Source organism: Somniosus microcephalus, chromosome 2 (assembly GCF_052327205.1).
Source record: "Somniosus microcephalus isolate GS21.2 chromosome 2, FLI_Smic_1.0, whole genome shotgun sequence".
Taxonomy (NCBI): domain Eukaryota; kingdom Metazoa; phylum Chordata; class Chondrichthyes; order Squaliformes; family Somniosidae; genus Somniosus; species Somniosus microcephalus.
Window position 1 is genome coordinate 186,502,975 of NC_140988.1, and position 19,540 is coordinate 186,522,514.

At 48.7% G+C, this 19,540-nt stretch overlaps 1 protein-coding gene across 9 annotated transcripts in view; it reads left to right on the top strand.

Annotated features, from left to right (window-relative positions):
- Positions 1–19,540, top strand: part of tbc1d19 (TBC1 domain family, member 19) — a 198,269-nt gene that overhangs the window by 164,005 nt on the left and 14,724 nt on the right. For 8 of the 9 annotated variants that reach the window (XM_085968140.1, XM_085968160.1, XM_085968149.1 and 5 more), the window contains 4 exons: positions 2,494–2,603; positions 7,941–8,032; positions 9,648–9,763; positions 10,979–11,049. In XM_085968140.1, the coding sequence (XP_085824266.1) occupies positions 2,494–2,603; positions 7,941–8,032; positions 9,648–9,763; positions 10,979–11,049 (389 nt within the window). The remainder of the gene's footprint in view (positions 1–2,493; positions 2,604–7,940; positions 8,033–9,647; positions 9,764–10,978; positions 11,050–19,540) is intronic. The other variant, XM_085968188.1, reaches the window with a different exon arrangement.

The window sequence follows — 19,540 nt, forward strand, 5'->3', positions numbered from 1 at the left end:
CTCTCTCGCTCTTTCCTTCCCCCCAGTCGCTCTGTCTCTTCCCCTCCCCCCAGTCGCTCTGTCTCTTCCCCCCCCCCAGTCGCTCTGTCTCTTCCCCCCCCCCAGTCGCTCTGTCTCTTCCCCCCCCCCAGTCGCTCTGTCTCTTCCCCCCCCCCCGTCGCTCTGTCTCTTCCCCCCCCCCAGTCGCTCTGTCTCTTCCCCCCCCCCAGTCGCTCTGTCTCTTCCCCCCCCCCCAGTCGCTCTCTCTTCCCCCCCCCCAGTCGCTCTGTCTCTTCCCCCCCCAGTCGCTCTGTCTCTTCCCCTCCCCCCAGTCGCTCTGTCTCTTCCCCTCCCCCCAGTCGCTCTGTCTCTTCCCCTCCCCCCAGTCGCTCTGTCTCTTCCCCTCCCCCCAGTCGCTCTGTCTCTTCCCCTCCCCCCAGTCGCTCTGTCTCTTCCCCTCCCCCCAGTCGCTCTGTCTCTTCCCCTCCCCCCAGTCGCTCTGTCTCTTCCCCTCCCCCCAGTCGCTCTGTCTCTTCCCCTCCCCCCAGTCGCTCTGTCTCTTCCCCTCCCCCCAGTCGCTCTGTCTCTTCCCCTCCCCCCAGTCGCTCTGTCTCTTCCCCTCCCCCCAGTCGCTCTGTCTCTTCCCCTCCCCCCAGTCGCTCTGTCTCTTCCCCTCCCCCCAGTCGCTCTGTCTCTTCCCCTCCCCCCAGTCGCTCTGTCTCTTCCCCTCCCCCCAGTCGCTCTGTCTCTTCCCCTCCCCCCAGTCGCTCTGTCTCTTCCCCTCCCCCCAGTCGCTCTGTCTCTTCCCCTCCCCCCAGTCGCTCTGTCTCTTCCCCTCCCCCCAGTCGCTCTGTCTCTTCCCCCTCCCCCCAGTCGCTCTGTCTCTTCCCCTCCCCCCAGTCGCTCTGTCTCTTCCCCTCCCCCCAGTCGCTCTGTCTCTTCCCCTCCCCCCAGTCGCTCTGTCTCTTCCCCTCCCCCCAGTCGCTCTGTCTCTTCCCCTCCCCCCAGTCGCTCTGTCTCTTCCCCTCCCCCCAGTCGCTCTGTCTCTTCCCCCCCAGTCGCTCTGTCTCTTCCCCCCAGTCGCTCTGTCTCTTCCCCCCAGTCGCTCTGTCTCTTCCCCCCAGTCGCTCTGTCTCTTCCCCCCAGTCGCTCTGTCTCTTCCCCCCAGTCGCTCTGTCTCTTCCCCCCAGTCGCTCTGTCTCTTCCCCCCAGTCGCTCTGTCTCTTCCCCCCAGTCGCTCTGTCTCTTCCCCCCCAGTCGCTCTGTCTCTTCCCCCCCAGTCGCTCTGTCTCTTCCCCCCCCAGTCGCTCTGTCTCTTCCCCCCCAGTCGCTCTGTCTCTTCCCCCCCAGTCGCTCTGTCTCTCCCCCCCGCCCCGCCCCCCCCCCCCCCCCCCCGGTCGTGCGCTCTCGTCTCCCCCCCCCCCCCCCCCCCGGTCGCGCTCTCTCGCCCCCCCCCCGGTCGCGCGCTCTCGGCCCCCCCCCCCCGATCGCGCGCTCTCGGCCCCCCCCCCCCCCGGTCGCGCGCTCTCGGCCCCCCCCCCCCCGGTCGCGCGCTCTCGGCCCCCCCCCCCCCCCGGTCGCGCGCTCCCGGCCCCCCCCCCCCCGGTCGCGCGCTCTCGGCCCCCCCCTCCCGGTCGCGCGCTCTCGGCCCCCCCTCCCGGTCGCGCGCTCTCGGCCCCCCCCTCCCGGTCGCGCGCTCTCGGCCCCCCCCTCCCGGTCGCGCGCTCTCGGCCCCCCCCTCCCGGTCGCGCGCTCTCGGCCCCCCCCTCCCGGTCGCGCGCTCTCGGCCCCCCCCTCCCGGTCGCGCGCTCTCGGCCCCCCCCTCCCGGTCGCGCGCTCTCGGCCCCCCCTCCCGGTCGCGCGCTCTCGGCCCCCCCCTCCCGGTCGCGCGCTCTCGGCCCCCCCCCCCCCCGGTCGTGCGTGCTCTCTTCCAACAACAACATACCCTCGAAAAAGGCTCGGCACCGCCGGGCACTCCAGCTAGTAGTAAATGGTTCTGTATAGTTTTTTCAAGTCATTTTCAATTATTTAAAATCAGGTTACTCACAGGCAATGAACTAGACACTCTTATTAAAAATGCTTATTTTTTGTGATAAACCCATTTTCAGCTGTATTAATAAAACTGCACCATGTTACTACTATAAAAATATTCCTCGATATATTTAAGTGCAAAAAAAAATAAAATAAGTACATTCTAAAACACCACTGCTCGATTGCACTGGTTCCTGGGTGATTTTACATTTGATTATGCAAATGAGTTTGAATGGAAACTTAACTTCATTTCGGTAAACTAACGCAATTTTGATAGCAATTTGCACCCAGATTGCTGATTGCGCATAAAGTGTAACCTACCCCGCTTTTTATGTTTATTTTTCTGATGTCTTCTATACTAGGTTAAGGACATAGTTAAGGATTGTTGCGAGAACACTGGCCTTGGTCACTAAAAGATCCAAGATCTCATTTATGCTGTGCAACCTTGCAGTTTACTTTGTATTGTTTCCCATTTACTTGCAGTTGCTCCACTCTGTTTTCTCTACCATGAACCGTCTAAACTATACCAAGTTTTCCGTGAGATGTATGTGCGATATTTCTTCAGGCTTCATTGCATCTCATCCCATTCCTCGGTAAGTTCAGTGGAGGCCTGAAAATTCAGCAAAAAACAATTACTCATTTACTTAAAAGGTTATGCACCCTTTCTGGGGAACATGATTTATACCAGACAAGATAGATTACATTAAAATGTATTTGTTCTCACCCAAATATAAAGCTACCTAGCAGAAGGGAAATCACAGTAATGTATTGTTTCTTTGTTCCCCTCTTGTGTGTTTTTTCTACTAATAGCAGTGCCCTCTGTTCGTACTCTTAGCCCCCATCTTCAGCCAGGGATTAAATGAAGAGAGAAATAAAAATACTGCAGGGTGATTGGTCTGGTCTGATGGCACCTATCTAGGCGTTTGAAATCCATCTCAATTGAAGAAAGATGACATAATTGACCACCAGCGAGCAAGTTTCATTTCTAGCCTAAAATACAAAATATCTTATTTTTTTAAAAATTCAGATAATAAACACTGAACTCAGATCTTGAGCGCAAGGTAGCATGGTACTACTTATCCTGATGGCTCTGGTCTTAGAGCGAGTTTCCCCTGGCTAGATCAGACCGCCTCTCCACACTTAACTCGTTGACTGACTGCCCTGGCGTCTCTTTGTTCCAAGCCAGTGGGAGGATTGTCCTTCTACTTCTTCCCCATTCCGGGATTCGCCAGTAGACCTGTCAACCAAGCCAATTCCCCTCCGTGGGGCACGGGTCTCAACACAATCTCCTATTTTTAAAATAAATAGGGACTATTGGGGCTTAATAATTCTGGATGAGTCAACTGACTTATTGAAGTAGATGGTGAGCTGAGATATTCAAATCTTATTACATATCAATGATGATTGTAAAGTGTGTATTTAAAAAAAACTTGTACAAATTCTTTTTGTTTTAAAACGCACTAAGAAAATCGCATCCTTTCTGTGAAGTCAAAAAAAATCAAAAATCTTTATGTGACAGGATCATTTTGTGTTCAATCGATATCTATCGCAATCTTTTTTTTAAAAATTATAATTATTGCAGTTTAATTATTTAAAGCAGTGCTACCAGTATGTTACAACCAGTGCCAGACACACACATTCAATAATTGCAGCTTAGATTTGGCAAAACAAAATTATTGCCTTAACTGGGAGTGGTGGCATTGTGGCAGCCTTTTACTATATTTATATGTTATGTTCTTTTCTCAGAATGATACTGGCTTTATCTTGTTTACACTTACATATATTGAGATTATCAAAACAAACAAAATAACTAAATCCAAGATTCTGAGAGGTCAAATGACATGAAAAATGAAGCCAGGAAGTCTCTCGATTACCACATTATTCCCTTGATGCTTTGGCAATTAAATTAATCTATTCTGTTTTGTTAAATCTACATACATTATAATTCAAGCTGCAATGTTGACTGGGTGGTTGAAATGTAATCAGCATATGAACTACCTGTAATCATACAAAGATGGTATAATTTGACTAACTTAGGAATTGTTGGACAAAACAGACCACGGTCCATCTAGTGTGCCTTGTACCATCCTGATAGTTGCATGACTAGTGGGGTACCGCAAGGATCTGTGCTATGGCCTCAGCTATTTATAATCTATAACAATGACTTGGATGAGAGGACCGAGTGTAATGTATCCAAGTTTGCTGATGATACAAAGCTAGGTGGGAAAGTAAGTTGTGAGGAAGATGCAAAAGAGGCTGAAAAGGGATATAGACAGGTGAGTAGGCAAGAACATGGCAGATGGAATATAACGTGGAGAAATGTGAAGTTATCCACTTTGGTAGGAAAAATAGAAAAGCCAAATATTTTTTAAATGGTGAGAGATTGGGAAATATTGATATCCAGAGGGACCTGGGTGTCCTTTTACACGAATCACAGAACGTTAACAGGCAGGCACAGCAAGCAATTAGGAAATCAAATGGTATTTTAGCCTTTATTACGAAAGGATTGGAGTATAAGAGTAAAGGGGGGGAAATTTGATTGGTTAGCGCCTCCGGAGGATGCTAACGGGGCGTTAGGAACTTAGCCCCCGAGCGCAGCGATTTTAACGCCGCTCGCGAAATTGACCAGTCGTTTTGCGGTAGCGCTAAACGATTACTGCCACGATCTCCTGCGCCCGCAAATCGTGACGTCAGTTGAGCGTGTAGCGCCCTGGACCAGAGATTGAGTTGCGCCCCCTGCCATAACGCCTGCCGCTAGGAACGACAGGTAGAGGGGAACGTTTTCAAGTCGGGAAGGGGCTGGGGGTGCGCTATTTAAAGGCGGGCGCTTCCTGCCTTTCCTTGTCGGCAACATTTTTGGTACACGCAGGTTGAGAGGGAGAGAGACGTCTGGAGAGATTTAGCGCTGTCCTAAGGAGTTTTGTCCCTCAGCACTGCTTTTGAGGTTCCTAAGCGCCGTGCTCTTTCCCTGGGCCTATCCATTAGTGCTTTCAACACAATTGCTTTAGAGGTCTCTCCAGGCCGAGATTCAAGGCTGCAATGAGCAGGGTGTGACTGGCCAGCAAGATGGCCCCTCCCCTTTAAGAACTGGACGACGCCAGTCTGTCTGGCTTCCATGGCAACTGACATCGTCTGAGCTTCGGTAGCGTTCTGAGGTGGTGCCTCACTCCCTGATGTTTGCGCCTTGAGAGGTGTGTAGCGCCTGATTTAGTGCTCAAATCACCCCCACGGGCGATAGAGGTAAATTTTGCAGCCGGAGGCGATAATTAGCACCGGGTGCTAAACTTTGCGCTAGGCCGATATTAGCGCCCCAACATGGGCGATACCCAATTTTTCCCCCAAGAAGTCTTGCTGCAATTATATCGGACCTTGGTGAGACCACACCTGGAGTATTGTGATAAAAACGGAAAATGCTGGAAATACTCAGCAGGTCAGGCAGCATCTGTGGAGAGAGAAATTGTTAACTTTTCCTCTGTGCCTCTCTTGGCATCCTTCGAAAGGCCCACCGAGGCACTCATCGCTGCCTCCTAGCTAGCAGCAACCCAAATTGCCCCATCTTGCTCTCTCCCTGCTCTAAGTGCCTGCTGCGAGCTAATCTCGCCAATCTCCTCCCTGTCCCTCCCTGCTCTGCTCCTCTGGACGCCTAGTAAATTAGGTATCATCACCCCTCTCCGCATTTCCCTTCAAAATGTACGTTCACTTATAAATAAGGGTCTTGTCATCCATGGCCTTATTGTGGACGATCAAATTGACATCATGGCTTTGACGGAGACATGGTTGAGGGATGATGACACCTTTCCCCTTAATGAAACTTCCCCACCTGGCTATACCTTCCATCATATTCCACGCCCAAACCGCCATGGTGGTGGTGTAGCCCTTGTATCTAAATCACACCTTGGCCTGTCCCCCTACTCTTCCGGCAACTACTTCTTCGAGCATTTCACCTTGTTCCACCCCTCGCGTCTCTCTTAAAATCCTTATTTTGTACCACCCACCCAAATACCGCACCAATTTTCTCAATGAGATAACTTCTCTGCTTTCCTCCCTCTGCCTCTGCACCGAGCGACTTCTCATCCTTGGTTATGATCATTGGCCACTGCACCAAATATGGTGTCATCGTCAAACTTGGAAAGCTTGGATAAAATTCCATCTTCCAAATCATTTTAAAACAATGATAGACAACAGCGGCCTGAACACTGATTTCTGTTGGACTTTACTAGCGACTAGTTTCCACTCTAACCGTTTCCTATGCACCACACCTTTGCTGTCTATCTTTCAGCTACACCTCAATCTCTGTCTAATCTCTTTTCACCATCCTATAGCCATGAACAATATATGAGACGATGTCAATTTTCTTCCTGATATCCAGGCCAGTAACACCCACTGCCTCTCCCTGCAACAAGAAAAGTAAGCTCCTAATAGTAATTGGTCAGACCCGACCTGCACCATCTGAACCCATACTGACACTTTCCAATCAGATCTGGTCTCTCCAGATGAACCTTTGTTATCCCTCATCAAAGTCTCCAACACATTCTTCACAATCGAGGCAAGTTTCCAAGGTCTGTAATTTGAGGATTAAAGAAACTCTTCTTAAATTTCTGATGTCTAAAGATTACATTTTGTTGTAGCATTTGATACAGTGGACCTCCTCCATTGCCTCTCCTCCGTTGTACAGCTCCATAGGACTACCCTTGCATAACTCCACTCCTATTCAGCAAAACGCAGACAGCATGTCCAACAATGGCTTCTTTTTCAGCCCCCACATTGTCTCACATCTAGAGTGCGCCAAATTCTAAATTTGGCAACATCATCTCTAGGCACAAGGTCAACTTCCATATATGTGCTAACCACGCTCACCACCTCTCTGATCCCCACAACCACTTTCATGCTGTCAGACTACCTGTTCAACATGAAGTTGTGGATGAGCCACTACTTGTGCAACTTAATACTAGGAAGATTGAACCTCCCACCATAAACTATGCTCCCTTCACATTGATTTCATCGCCACCTCCAGCTTCTGGCTCAGATTGAACTAGACTGTGCAAAACCTTAACATCAAGCCTAACCTGAGCTTCAAACCCCACAACCTATCACCAAGGCTGTTAATTTCCAGCTATGCAACATCACTCAACTCTACCCCACCTTAAACTTTATCCATGTATTTTTCATCTGTAGACTCAAGTATTCTAATCCCTACTTACTGGTCTGTCTTCCTCCAACCTCCATAAACTTCATCTTGTTAAAAACACAGCTGCGTATATCCAGTCCCGCTCACTCATCATCCCTGCCCTTGTTACTCCACATGGCCTACATCCCCCAATTTATTAACTTTAAACTACTTGCCCTCATCATCAAATCCCTCCATGGCCTCGCCCCATCCTATCTCTACAACCTCCTCCAACCTTGCATTCCCCACCCCTTCACTCCACCATTAGATGACACAGCCTTAAGCTGTCATGACCGCATTCTCTGGTACTCCCTCCCTAAAGCCCTTTGCAACTCCTCTCTCTTCCTTTAAAAATTTCCTTTCAACCTATCTTTTTAAATAAGCTTTTAGTCACTCCTCCTAACCTGTCCCTCTTCAGCTTCCTATCTATTTTGATATTTGAAGTATCTTGGGATGTTTTGTATGCTAAAGATTCTATATAAATGCAAGTTGTTATGTAGGTAAATATGTAGGCAAGATGCACAAAGTCCCACAAACAGTAAGTTAATTGAATGACCAGTTAATTTGTTTTTGGTGGTGTTGGCTGGTGGAAGAATGTTGCCCAGGAACTGGGAGAGCTTCTTGCTGCGCTTCGATTTGTACCATGGGATTAATGTTCTCCTTAATGGGTAAATGGAGTTTAATGTCTGATCTGAACGACAAATCTGTTTTTATTGTAATCGCTATGGATGTTATAAGAATGCCGTTATTTGTCTGTTCTCAGGGAATTGTATCACTTTGTCTGGTGTTCGAGACGCTCGTTCAGACCTCCCTCCCTCAACTCTTCTATCATTTGCGTGAAATTGGAGCACAGCCGTAAGTATTCAGTCTTCGATTGGTTTTATCCAGAATGGTTAAATGTTTGGCAAATCTTTAAGAAAAATTGTTTTGAAGAGCATTTCTAGCACTCTTTTTAACAATTCTGTGCAGGCCAACACAGATCTGCAATCTCTCATTGATTTATGGTGGGTCTCCAAACCTATAAACTTGGCCACTTACTCCGATCCCTTCTATTCCCTTGCTATAAAGTCATTTGGCCAAACCTTGAAGGAGGGCTTCAAGGCCAATGAATGATGAGTGGCTGGGGTACCTAAGAGGGAATATAACTTGAAAATGGGAAGAGAAATACATTTTCTAAAAGTATTATTTTGTAGCTAAATGGCAAACTTGAGTCAAGGTTTGCGATTAAATGTAGAGGGGTGGGGGTGGGGGTGGAGTCTGTTTCTACAATGAGAAACACAGGTGAAAATTCCTACAGAACTGTCGAGAGTTCCTTTACTTTCCCCTCCGCCCCCACTCTTTGTATTTTAACATCTTTTAGCACCTCAAAGCATAGACCCTTGCTAGAGTACAATACCACAAGTGACAGCAGCCCATCAGAATGGGTAATCTTCATGTGTGAGGATAGATATTGGGGGATAGAATTTCAGTGGGGATTCCATATCTTCTGCTGTTACTTTGACAAACCATTGGCAGAAACCCCACTGAAACTGCATAAATGGCCATTTACACTGTTTCTCTGGGGTTGCCACCGATCCTTCACCAAAGTTACAGCAAGAACCCCCACTGAAATTCCAGGTGTGAGTGTGGCAGATTGTTCGACATGGAGAGAGCATCACAGCCGTGCCTGATGTTGTCACCCAACATCCACACATGCACACATTGCAGGAATCTGTATAGCAAGCAGAAACCTGAACCCTGGCAGATTTTTTATTTCCTCAGCTGCTCAAAATACAAAAATGTTGGAAGTACACAACAGGTTATGTAGTCTGTGTAAAGAGAATTGGATAGGTTAATGTATTGGATTTAGGACCTTCATCAGAACCCAGACCCGGAATCAAACCCAAAACATTCTGGTCTATTGCTGAATAATACTCTGGGTGGTGCCTTTTCTCATATTAGGTCATTGTGGAAACCTACCTGGAAAAGGTTTGGAGAAAATATCAGTTGTAAAGGTCTTGGATTGGGGTGTAAATCCTCAGTACAGTTCTCTCCCACTAGCGTATGCCTCACTGTGGACCTCGTGTGGTGGAAATGGACATTGCAATATTTCAGTGCTCGATAGGCACTGCAAACAGTGACAGTCTTTGTGAGCCTCGCCAATTAATGTTGATTGGCTATTCAGTCACTGAGGGCATTGCAGGTTGACCCCAATATTGTCTTCAATGTGAACATCGAACCTGGGACCTTCCTTGGTTGCATGGCTTGCAGACAAAATTGCTGAGCTTCCTTGTAATGTTCATCAGGTGTTGGATGAATATACAAATACATTTTTGCTATCCTGATATGTTGGCCTGAATCTTGTAAGTGATTAAAAACCAAAAGAGAGAAACAATTAAAACTACACCCCTCTATTCTGGTTTCAGTCTGATGCTAGTACAGCTCCTCTTACACGATCATTTGTATTGAACGTTTCATCCATTTTTTCCAGACTTCGGATATCGTTTAAATGGATGGTGCGGGCATTCTCAGGGTACCTAGCAACCGATCAACTCTTGTTTCTTTGGGATAGGATACTGGGATACAACTCACTGGAGATTCTTGCTGGTAACCTCTCTGCCTCTCTACCTCTCTTTCCTTCTTTAAGACGCTCCTTAAAACCTACCTCTTTGACCAAGCTTTTGGTCATCTGCCCTAATTTCTCCTCATGTGGCGCCGTGTCAAATTTTTGTCCAGTGCTCCTGTGAAGTGCCTTGGGACGTATTACTACATTAAAGGCATTATATAAATACAAGTTGTTGTTGTTTGAGTACCAAAAAATGCACAAAGAAACTAACATTCTTCGCATTCCTTTTGCAATTCTGCATAAAACACCTTCAGTCTGTTGTAGTTCTGGTTATCTATCACTAGAGGGAGTTACAATCTACATGGCTCACTGAACGACTGGTAGGAACAACCAGTTTCTGCTTGAACCTTTGTAAATTGCTGAAAGACCTGAATGTTTTGAAAAATTATCATAATTGGACGACTATGTCCCCCAATTAACACAGTACTGTTCCTTGGTTGGTTTGCTAGACATTGCTTTTATTTCTATCTCTTACAATTGGCAAATTCATTCATTTGAGGCACTGAGGTAAAAATTGGATATGGCCTGTTTTTGAACCAGTGGCGTGCGGTCAGCATGTGCTCAAACCTGGCCTCGGGCCTCAGTTACGTTATTTGGGTGAGCTGCTTGTTGTGCCTCCACAGGCAGCTCGCCCATTTTAAATAGATGAATACGTGGACGCTATGTCACTGTCTGCGGCCCTAAGGTAAGTCCCGGGAAGGGAGGGCCATCGAGATACTGTGGAATCAGGGGAGCACTCCTGCCTGGTGCCTGCTCTGCTCATTGCAATCCAATTTCTGCAAGAGGGTAATTTTGGCATTTTACCAAACGAAGTACCTGACTGATACGATGATGGTCAAGGCAATGAAACTTTTTATGTTGATAATTTCAATGGAAAAAAAATCGGTGTGAGTATGAAACAGGAAATCCCGTTTTGTACTTGTGCCAACCTTACTTCCCCAGGAATGCAAATCTATATTGGAAATTAGTTGAGCAGCTCTGAACCATTGCTAATCTGCTGATTCGACTTCTTTTTGATTGACATGCATATGTGAAAATAGCTTTGATACTTATTTATGGTTGTGCTATTGGTTACGTTCAGGGACAACAAAATACACCAATCAGTAAGCTACCCAGGTACTTGGTTGACTTAGACATTTTTAGGTACTGCCCTGGAGAAATGTTAACTCTGTTTAATGCAGTTTGTTTTATTTCAGTGCTGGCAGCTGCTGTATTTGCTTTCAGAGCAGAGAACTTAATGGAGGCAACATCACTTGCTGCAGCTGAAGTAAGGAGTTCTAACTTCATTTTGGAATGGCGGGGGACCATACTTTCTTGCGGGGGTAGGATCGTGGGCAGGGCAGGGGGGGGACAGCTGTTGCTTCTCCAGCACTGATTGCCAATCTCAGCCACATAGTTGTGAGGATGTGCTAATTGGAGGCTAGATGTCTCCTTCCAAAGGGGAGGAGGGTCAGATTAGGACAGCTGTTGAGCACTTTCTAGCTCTGAGGGCAGCTGGCAATGGCCATTTTGCAGGTGACACTCAGCCTGAGGAACCCAAGGGGACTAGAGAGAAAATAAAGGGATTTACAAATATATACAAAACTAACCAAAAACACACATACAGCAATGAATTTAGATTGATTCGTTAGTTGATGTTTTGTAATACTTTCTTCTTGGCTCCAGGTTTAGAATTTTCCATATCTTATTACAAATTAGTGTAATTAAAGCATATTTAATTATTGTCGAGACCATAGGTATCTGATCTTCATTCACTTTACACAGATCTCTGGATACTCTTATTTTATTAGAGGGATAAAAAATTGTTCAGAGCATATAGGAGAGATTTCCTGGGTCTGGATTGCATGAGCACAACAAATATCGGAAAACCGGGTGGGTAGGAACACATGCCTGTAAAGGAGCCCACACGATCTTCCAATCTTTTAATTAATCAGCCTAGCTTTTTCACAGGCATGCATTCTGACCCGCCTAATGTTCCAATATTTGCTGTGCCCAGGTGGTCCTCTTTGTAATTGTGATCTTCTCTAATCCCATCTATAATGTATTTGAAGTGTGTGCATATAGTACGCACTTCCCATCATACATTTACCATCATACTTGAGATGCCTCATTTTAGCATATCCTCTGATTTCACTGGCCAGAATTTTAACATTTTGACCTGCCGGGAGCAGGGGGCGCCTGGTAGCGTGCAGGAAACCCGGAAGTCAGTGCAGTAGCTTTTAACCCAGCATTTGCACCTGACTTCTGGGTTTCCCAACCAATTAGATGACAACTTGCATGGGTCGATTTCAACTCCACTATTTAAAGGGACACTGCAAAGATGACAGTTGAAGAATTGTGGAGGTGTGGGAAACAGAGCAATGATCTAGAGTGATGGAGTCACAATGTTCCAAGGTTGTGCTGCGCTTTTCAGACGCTTGCCTGGAGCTGATGCTGCGGTGTGTAAGGGCCCATAGGGACATACTGTTCCCTGCTGACGGGAGGAAGAAGCATGCCAGCGAGACAAGAAGGCATGGCTGGAGATAGCTCAATAGGTGAGCAGCGGCAGTATGGTGCCACGCTCCTGGATACCGTGCCAGAAATGCTTTAATGACCCAATAAGGGCAGGAAAGGTGAGTACACTGGCACACTCAACTATATCCTGCTGTGTGCACCATGCCAACCCCCTCACTCTGTCTTCCCAAGCCTACTCCTGCACATCAGTCCTCACACCAACTTACCTTGCAGGTGCACCCATTCTTCTCTGTCGATGCACCTCCTTACATCCCATCCACCACTGATACTCGCCCTCATCTTAATGCAATGTCATGCCGCACCCTCATAGCCACCCTCAAGTAATGTTGTCCAGCCATCCGTTCAACACATTCCATTACCCTCACTCATAGATCTCTTCTTTCCCTCCTTGTAGGAGAAAAGAGCAGAGAACACCACGGAGAGGCAGCGAACTGGAGCTGCCCCTCCAGCCATCTCAATAATCACAGCTGCAGAGAAGAATGCGCTGGAGATAAGCAGAGTATCAACTGCCTAGTCATCAGAGATGGATAGATGGGGACCTCTCGGCTACCTGTTGACAGAACTAAATATCATACAACTACTTGGCATACAACACTCACTCATGTTGACTTGATGTTAGCAGCCAGTGAAAGATGATCATGTGCATAATGTTCACTTAAAACATTCTTACCGTGACAGTTCTAATTCATGTCTTCAATCTCCCACAGGCCCATCAAACGTCCCGGAGGAGGAGGTCCAGAAGTACGACAACAACTCCTCAGAGGAGGCCACACACTCTCAGGGTGCACCATCACGGGACTCGTGCAGAGCAAGCACCAGCTCAGATACTCGCACTTCACAGAAACACAGAATCACAGAAACCCCACAGTGCAGATAGAGGCCATTTCGGCCCATCGAGCCTGCACCGACACATATCCCACCCTATCCCCGTAACCCCACGTATTTAATCCCCCTAACACTAAGGGTCAATTTATCATAGCCAATTAACCTAACTCGCACATTTTTAGACTGTGGGAGGAAACCGGAGCACCCGGAGGAAACCCACGCAAACACGGGGAGAATGTGCAAACTCCACACAGACAGTCGCCCGAGGCCGGATTCGAACCCGGGTCCCTGGCGCTGTGAGGCAATAGTGCTAACCACTATGCCACCGTGCTGCCCTTCAGTGGGTCCAGTAAGACAGATAGTTGGGTTTTCGCCTGGTGTGTCACAAATCACAAGTGAGCAAGAGCAGATGGTGGCGACTGAGACAGCAGTGGAGAGTCCATGTCGGAGGACGCAGGACACTCCAAGCTCTGCTCAGCTGGACGCAAATGCTGAACCTCGGGGGCCGTCGACGAAGAGGATAATTCTAGAGCAGAAGCAAAAAATGTGAGGTGCTAGCAGACTTTCCTGCTGCACTGTGCATGCTTGCAGAGAGATTGGAGGAGTCCATCTCAAGCATCAGTGGCATGATGTAGCACACCTTTGCAATGATGTTTTCGTCGATAGAAAGAGTGGCCACCTGCATGGAGCTTCAAACGTGGCAGCCAAACAAGTGCATGCTGGCCCTCACCAATAGCTTTCAGACTTTGAATGCCACCTTAAATAGGACTGTAGAAACCCTAGCCATTTAGCGCCCCACTGATGTGCAGCAAAGTGCTCTCCAGATCATTGCTAGCAGGGAAGTGCGGGTGGGCCATGAGCGGGAAGATGGAGAAAGAGGACATGGAAGTGGGAACTCTGCTCAAAGCGCTTCCACTGCTCACCTGTTGTCCCCACTCTCCCCGCCCCCCCCCCCCCCAAGGTGATGGTGTTCCCATGTGCTTGCTGCCCTTCTCCTTCTGGGTGGTAGAGGTCGCGGGTTTGGGAGGTGCTGCCAAAGAAGCCTTGGTGAGTTGCTGCAGTGCATCTGCCTCCTGTCCCGATGGCCGAGTCTGCCCATGTGCAGGTGGAATAGTCTTTGGCAATGCCCTCACAGACTCCAAAACCAATAGGATGGCAACCAAGAACATCTCAGCAGTCAGCAAGGATGCGAGCAGCCTGCCTCTACCGCTGCTGAAGCCACAGGGGTTACACGACGTAAGATTAGCAGAAAAAGTCATTTTTTAATTCGTTTATGGGATATGGGCATCACTGGCAAGACCAGCATTTATTGCCCATCCGTAATTGCCCTCGAGAAGGTGGTGGTGAGTCGCCAGAATAGTTGCACATGGGTATACAGATGAGTTTTTTTTTTAATGATTTGTTCCTGGGATGTGGGCGTCGCTGGCAAGACCAGCATTTATTGCCCTGAGAAGTTGGCCGCCTTCTTGAATCGCTGCAGGCCATGTGGTGAAGGTACTCCCACAGTGCTGTTAGGGAGGGAGTTCCAGGATTTTGACCCAGCGACGATGAAGGAACAGCGATATAATTCCAAGTCAGGATGTTGTGTAACTTGGAGGGGAACTTGCAGGTGATGGGTGTTCCCATGCGCCTGCTGCCCTTGACTTCTGGGTGGTAGAGGTCGTGGGTTTGGGAGGTGCTGCCAAAGAAGCCTTGGCGAGTTGCTGCAGTGCATCTTGTAGATGGTACACTCTGCAGCCATGGTGCGCTGGTGGTGGAGGGTGTGAATATTTAAGGTGGTGGATGGGTTGCCAATCAAGCGGGCTGCTTTGCCTTGGATGGTGTTGAGCTTATTGAGTGTTGTTGGAGCTGCACTCATCCAGGCAAGTAGAGAGTATTCTATCACGGTCCTGACTTGTGCCTTGTAGATGGTGGAAAGACTTTGAGGAGTTAGGAGGTGAGACACTCGCCGCACAATACCCAGCCTCTGACCCGCTCTTTTTGTCACAGTATTTATGTAGCTGGTCCTGTTAAGTTTCTGGTCAATGGTAACCCCCGAGGAAGTTGATGTGGAGGTTTAAGCGATGGTAATGCTGTTGAATGTCAACGGGCGGTGGTTAGACTCTCGCTTGTTGGAGATAGTCATTGCCTGGCACTTGTGTGGCGTGAATGTTACTTGCCTCTTATCAGCCCAAGCCTGAATGTCGTCTGGGTCTTGCTGCATGCGGGCATGGGCGGCTTCATTATATGAGGAGTTGGGAATAGAACTGAACGCTGCAGTCATCAGTGAACATCCCCACCTCTGACCTTATGATGGAGGGAAGGTCATTGATGAAGCAGCTGAAGATGGTTGGGCCTAGGACACTGCCCTGAGGAACTCCTGCAATAATGTCCTGGGGCTGAGATGATTGTCCTCCAACAACCACTTTCCTTTGTGCTAGGTATGACTCCAGCCAGTGGAGCGTTTTTCCCCCGATTTTCAATTACTTCAATTTTACTAGGGCTCCTTGATGCCACACTCGGTCAACTGCTGCCTTGATGTCAAGGGCACTCACTCTCACCTCACCCCTGGAATTCAGCTCTTTTGTCCATGTTTGGACCAAGGCTGTAATGAGATCTCGAGCCGAGTGGTCCTGGCGGAACCCAAACTGAGCAAGTTATTGGTGAGTAAGTGCCGCTTGATAGCACTGTCGAAGACACCTTCCATCACTTTGCTGATGATTGGGAGTAGACTGATGGAGCGGTAATTCGTCAGAATGATTTGTCCTGCTTTTTGTGGACAGGACTGTGGTAAACCACTGTTTGTATTCCTGTTTGTCCTGTTTGTATTCCACTGTGTACATGCCTGGACATGCCTCGGCTGACTCCTCCCACAGGTCCTAGTATAAAGGTGACTGCTCCCCAGCCCTTTGTATTTCTGGACCGGTCGACCACTCGAGGCAGAGCTCCATTCTGTTGTGAATAAAAGCCTTTGGTTACTCTTCTAACTCTCAGTCTTTTATGAGTAATTGATAGCGCATCAAGGACATACCTGGGCAGTTTTCCACATTGTCTGGTAGATGCCAGTGCTGTAGCTGTACTAGAACAGCTTGGCTAGAGGCGTGGCTAGTTCTGGAGCACATGTCTTCAGCACGACGGCCGGGATATTTTCGGGGCCCATGGCCTTTGCTATATTCAGTGCACTCAGCTGTTTCTTGATATCACATGGCGTGAATCAAATTGGCTGAAGACTGGCTTCTGTGATGGTGAGGACCTCCGGAGGAAGCCGAGATAGATCATCCACTCGGCACTTCTGACTGAAGATGGTTGCAAAAGCTTCAGCCTTGTCTTTTGCACTTGCGTGCTGGGCTCCACCATCATTGAGGATGGGGATATTCATGGAGCCTCTTCTTCCCGTTAGTTGTGTAATTGTCCACCACCATTCACGACTGGATGTGGCAGGACTGCAGTGCTTTGATCTGATCCATTGCTTGTGGGATCACTTAGCTCTGCCAATAGCATGCTGCTTCTGCTGTTTAGCATGCATCTAGTCTGTGTTGCAGCTTCCCCAGGTAGTCACCTCATTTTTAGGTACGCCTGGTGCTGCTCCTGGCATGCTGTTCTGCACTCATTGAACCAGGGTTGGTCCCCTGGCTTGATGGTAATGGTAGAGTGAGGGATATGTCAGGCCATGAGGTTACAGATTGTGGTGGAATACAATTCTGCTGCTGCTAATGGCCCACAGTGCCTCATGGATGCCCAGTTTTGAGCTATTCTGAATCTATCCCATTTAGCACGGTGGTAGTGCCACACAACACAATGGAAGGTGTCCTCCGTGTGAAGACGGGACTTTGTATCCACAAGGACTGTGCAGTGGTCGCTGCTACCAATGCTGTTATGGACAGATGCATCTGCGACAGGTAGATTGGTGAGGATGAGGTCAGGTGGTGGATAGGGTGGCAATCAAGCGGGCAGCTATGTCCTTCAGGACTCGGCCAGCTCTGTCAGTAGTGGTGCTACCGAGCCACTCTTGGTGATGGCCATTGAAGTCCCCCACCCAGAATACATTCTGTGCCCTTGCTACCCTCAGTGCTTCTTCCAAGTGTTGTTCAACATGGAGGAGTACTGATTCATCAGCTGAGGGAGGGCGGTAAGTGGTAATCAGCAGGCGGTTTCCTTGCCCATGCTTGACCTGAAGCCATGAGACTTCATGGGTCCAGAGTCAATGTTGAGGACTCCCAGGGTCACTCCCTCCCCGTCAGTGTCAGCTGTGGTTCTGTTGGTAGCACACTCGCTTCTGAGCCAGAAGGTTGTGGGTTCAAGTCCCACTATAGAGACATGAGCACACAAATCTAAGCTGACACTCCAGTGCAGTACTGAGGGAGTGCTGCACTGTTGCAGGTGCCGTCTTTCAGATGAGATGTTAAACTGAGGCCCTGTCTGCTCTCTCAGGTGGACGTAAAGGATCCCATGGCACTATTTCGAAGAAGAGCAGTGGAGTTACCCCGGTGTCCTGGCCAATATTTATCCCTCAATCAACATCACAAAACAGATTATCTAGTCATTATCACATTGCTGTTTGTGGGACCTTGCTGTGTGCAAATTGGCTGCCGCGTTTCCCACATTACAATGGTGACTACACTCCAAAAGTACTTCATTGGCTGTAAAGTGCTTTGAGACATCCGGTGGTCGTGAAAGGCGCTATATAAATGTAAGTCTTTCTTTTCCATATACCAGTGTGCCACCCCCTCTGGTGGGTCTGTCCTGCTGGTGGGACAGGTATGGTGATGGAGGAGTCTGGGACATTGGCTGAAAGGTATGATTTTGTGAGTATGACTATGTCAGGCTGTTGCTTGACTAGTCTGTGGCACAGCTCTCCCAATTTAGGCACAAGTCCCCAGATGTTAGTGAGGAGGACTTTGCAGGGTCGACTGGGCTGGGTGTGCCGTTGTCGTGTCCGAAGCTGGTGATGAGGTCGATGCCAGGTGGTCCGTCTGGTTTTATTCTTACTGTTTTTTGTAGAGGTTTTTTACAACTGAAGGCTCCAAGATGGCTCCTGGGCTGGCAGCTCCTTACTGAGCTGCTCTTCTCTTCAACTGCATCCTTGGTCATCCATTGCCATCCTTTGCTCTTTCTTCCCCCAATCTCCTGTCTTCCAATGCTTAAGATACCTTTGCTCTGATGGTGAAAGCATTTCATCCCAATCTCCAAGTTCAAACTACAAGTTTAATGTTACCCCTACAGAGTACACCGCCCATCCCCTGACCCTGCGTGTCTTTGTTCTCACTGAGCTCTTTCAACTGCTGGAAGTCTGCTGAAACTTGACTTCCATCACCTGGATTCCTCTGCCAACTGGACTATGTTGCTTTACTGACTACACAGCTTAACTCAGCTGCTGTGTCTCTACTCTGCTATTCAGTCGCTTCAAGTTTTAATTCTCAAATTGGTTTCCAATTTCCTGGACTTCTCTGGCCATCTAGACTACGTATCTGCTTTGAACTCCTCTTCTTCTTAGGCAGTCCGTCGGAACCGAGGATGACTTGCTTCCACATTACAAATTAGTTCTCGGGTGACTGATGAGTCCAATGCAGGACCTACAGATTCTGTCACAAGAGGGGCAGACGGTGGTAGAAGGGGCGGGTGGGTGGGGTGCTTGGGTTGACGTGCGCAGCTTGCGCTTGGCTTGTGCTTGCTCCCGGCGAAGAGACTCGAGGTGTTCGGCGCCTTCTCGGATGCTTCTCCTCCACTTGGTGCGGCCTTGGGCCAGGGATTCCCAGGTGTCAGTGGGGATGTTGCACTTTTTCAAGGAGGCTTTGAGGGTGTCCTTGACGTGTTTCCTCTGCCCACCTGGGGCTCTCTTGCCGTGCCAGAGCTCCGAGTAGAACGCTTGTTTTGGGAGTCTCGTATCGGGCATGCGGACGATGTGGCCCGCCGATCAGAGCTGATCGAGCGTGGTCAAACTTTGATGCTGGGGATGTTGGCCTGAGCCAGAACACTGACATTGGTGCGCCTATCCTGCCAATGGATTTGCAGGATCTTGCGGAGGCAGCATACATGGTCCATGTCTCTGAGGCATACAGGAGGGCGGGTATCACTACTGCTCTGTAGACCATGAGCTTGGTGCCGGGTTTGAGGTCCTGGTCTTCAAACAGTCTCTTCCTCAGGCGACCAAAGGCTGCACTGGCACAATGAAGGCGGTGTTGAACTTCGTCATGGACGTCTGCCCTTGTTGACAGTAGGCTCCCGAGGTATGGAAAGTGGGCCTCGTCGTGGATTTTGATAATCGAGGGGCAGTACTGTGTGGCGGGGGCAGGTTGGTAGAGGACCTTTGTCTTACGGATGTTTAGTGTAAGGCCCATGCTTTCGTACGCTTCGATGAAGGTGTTGACGATGGTTTGGAGTTCCACTTCCAAGTGTGCTCAGACGTAAGCGTCGTCTGCATACTGTAATTCGACGACAAA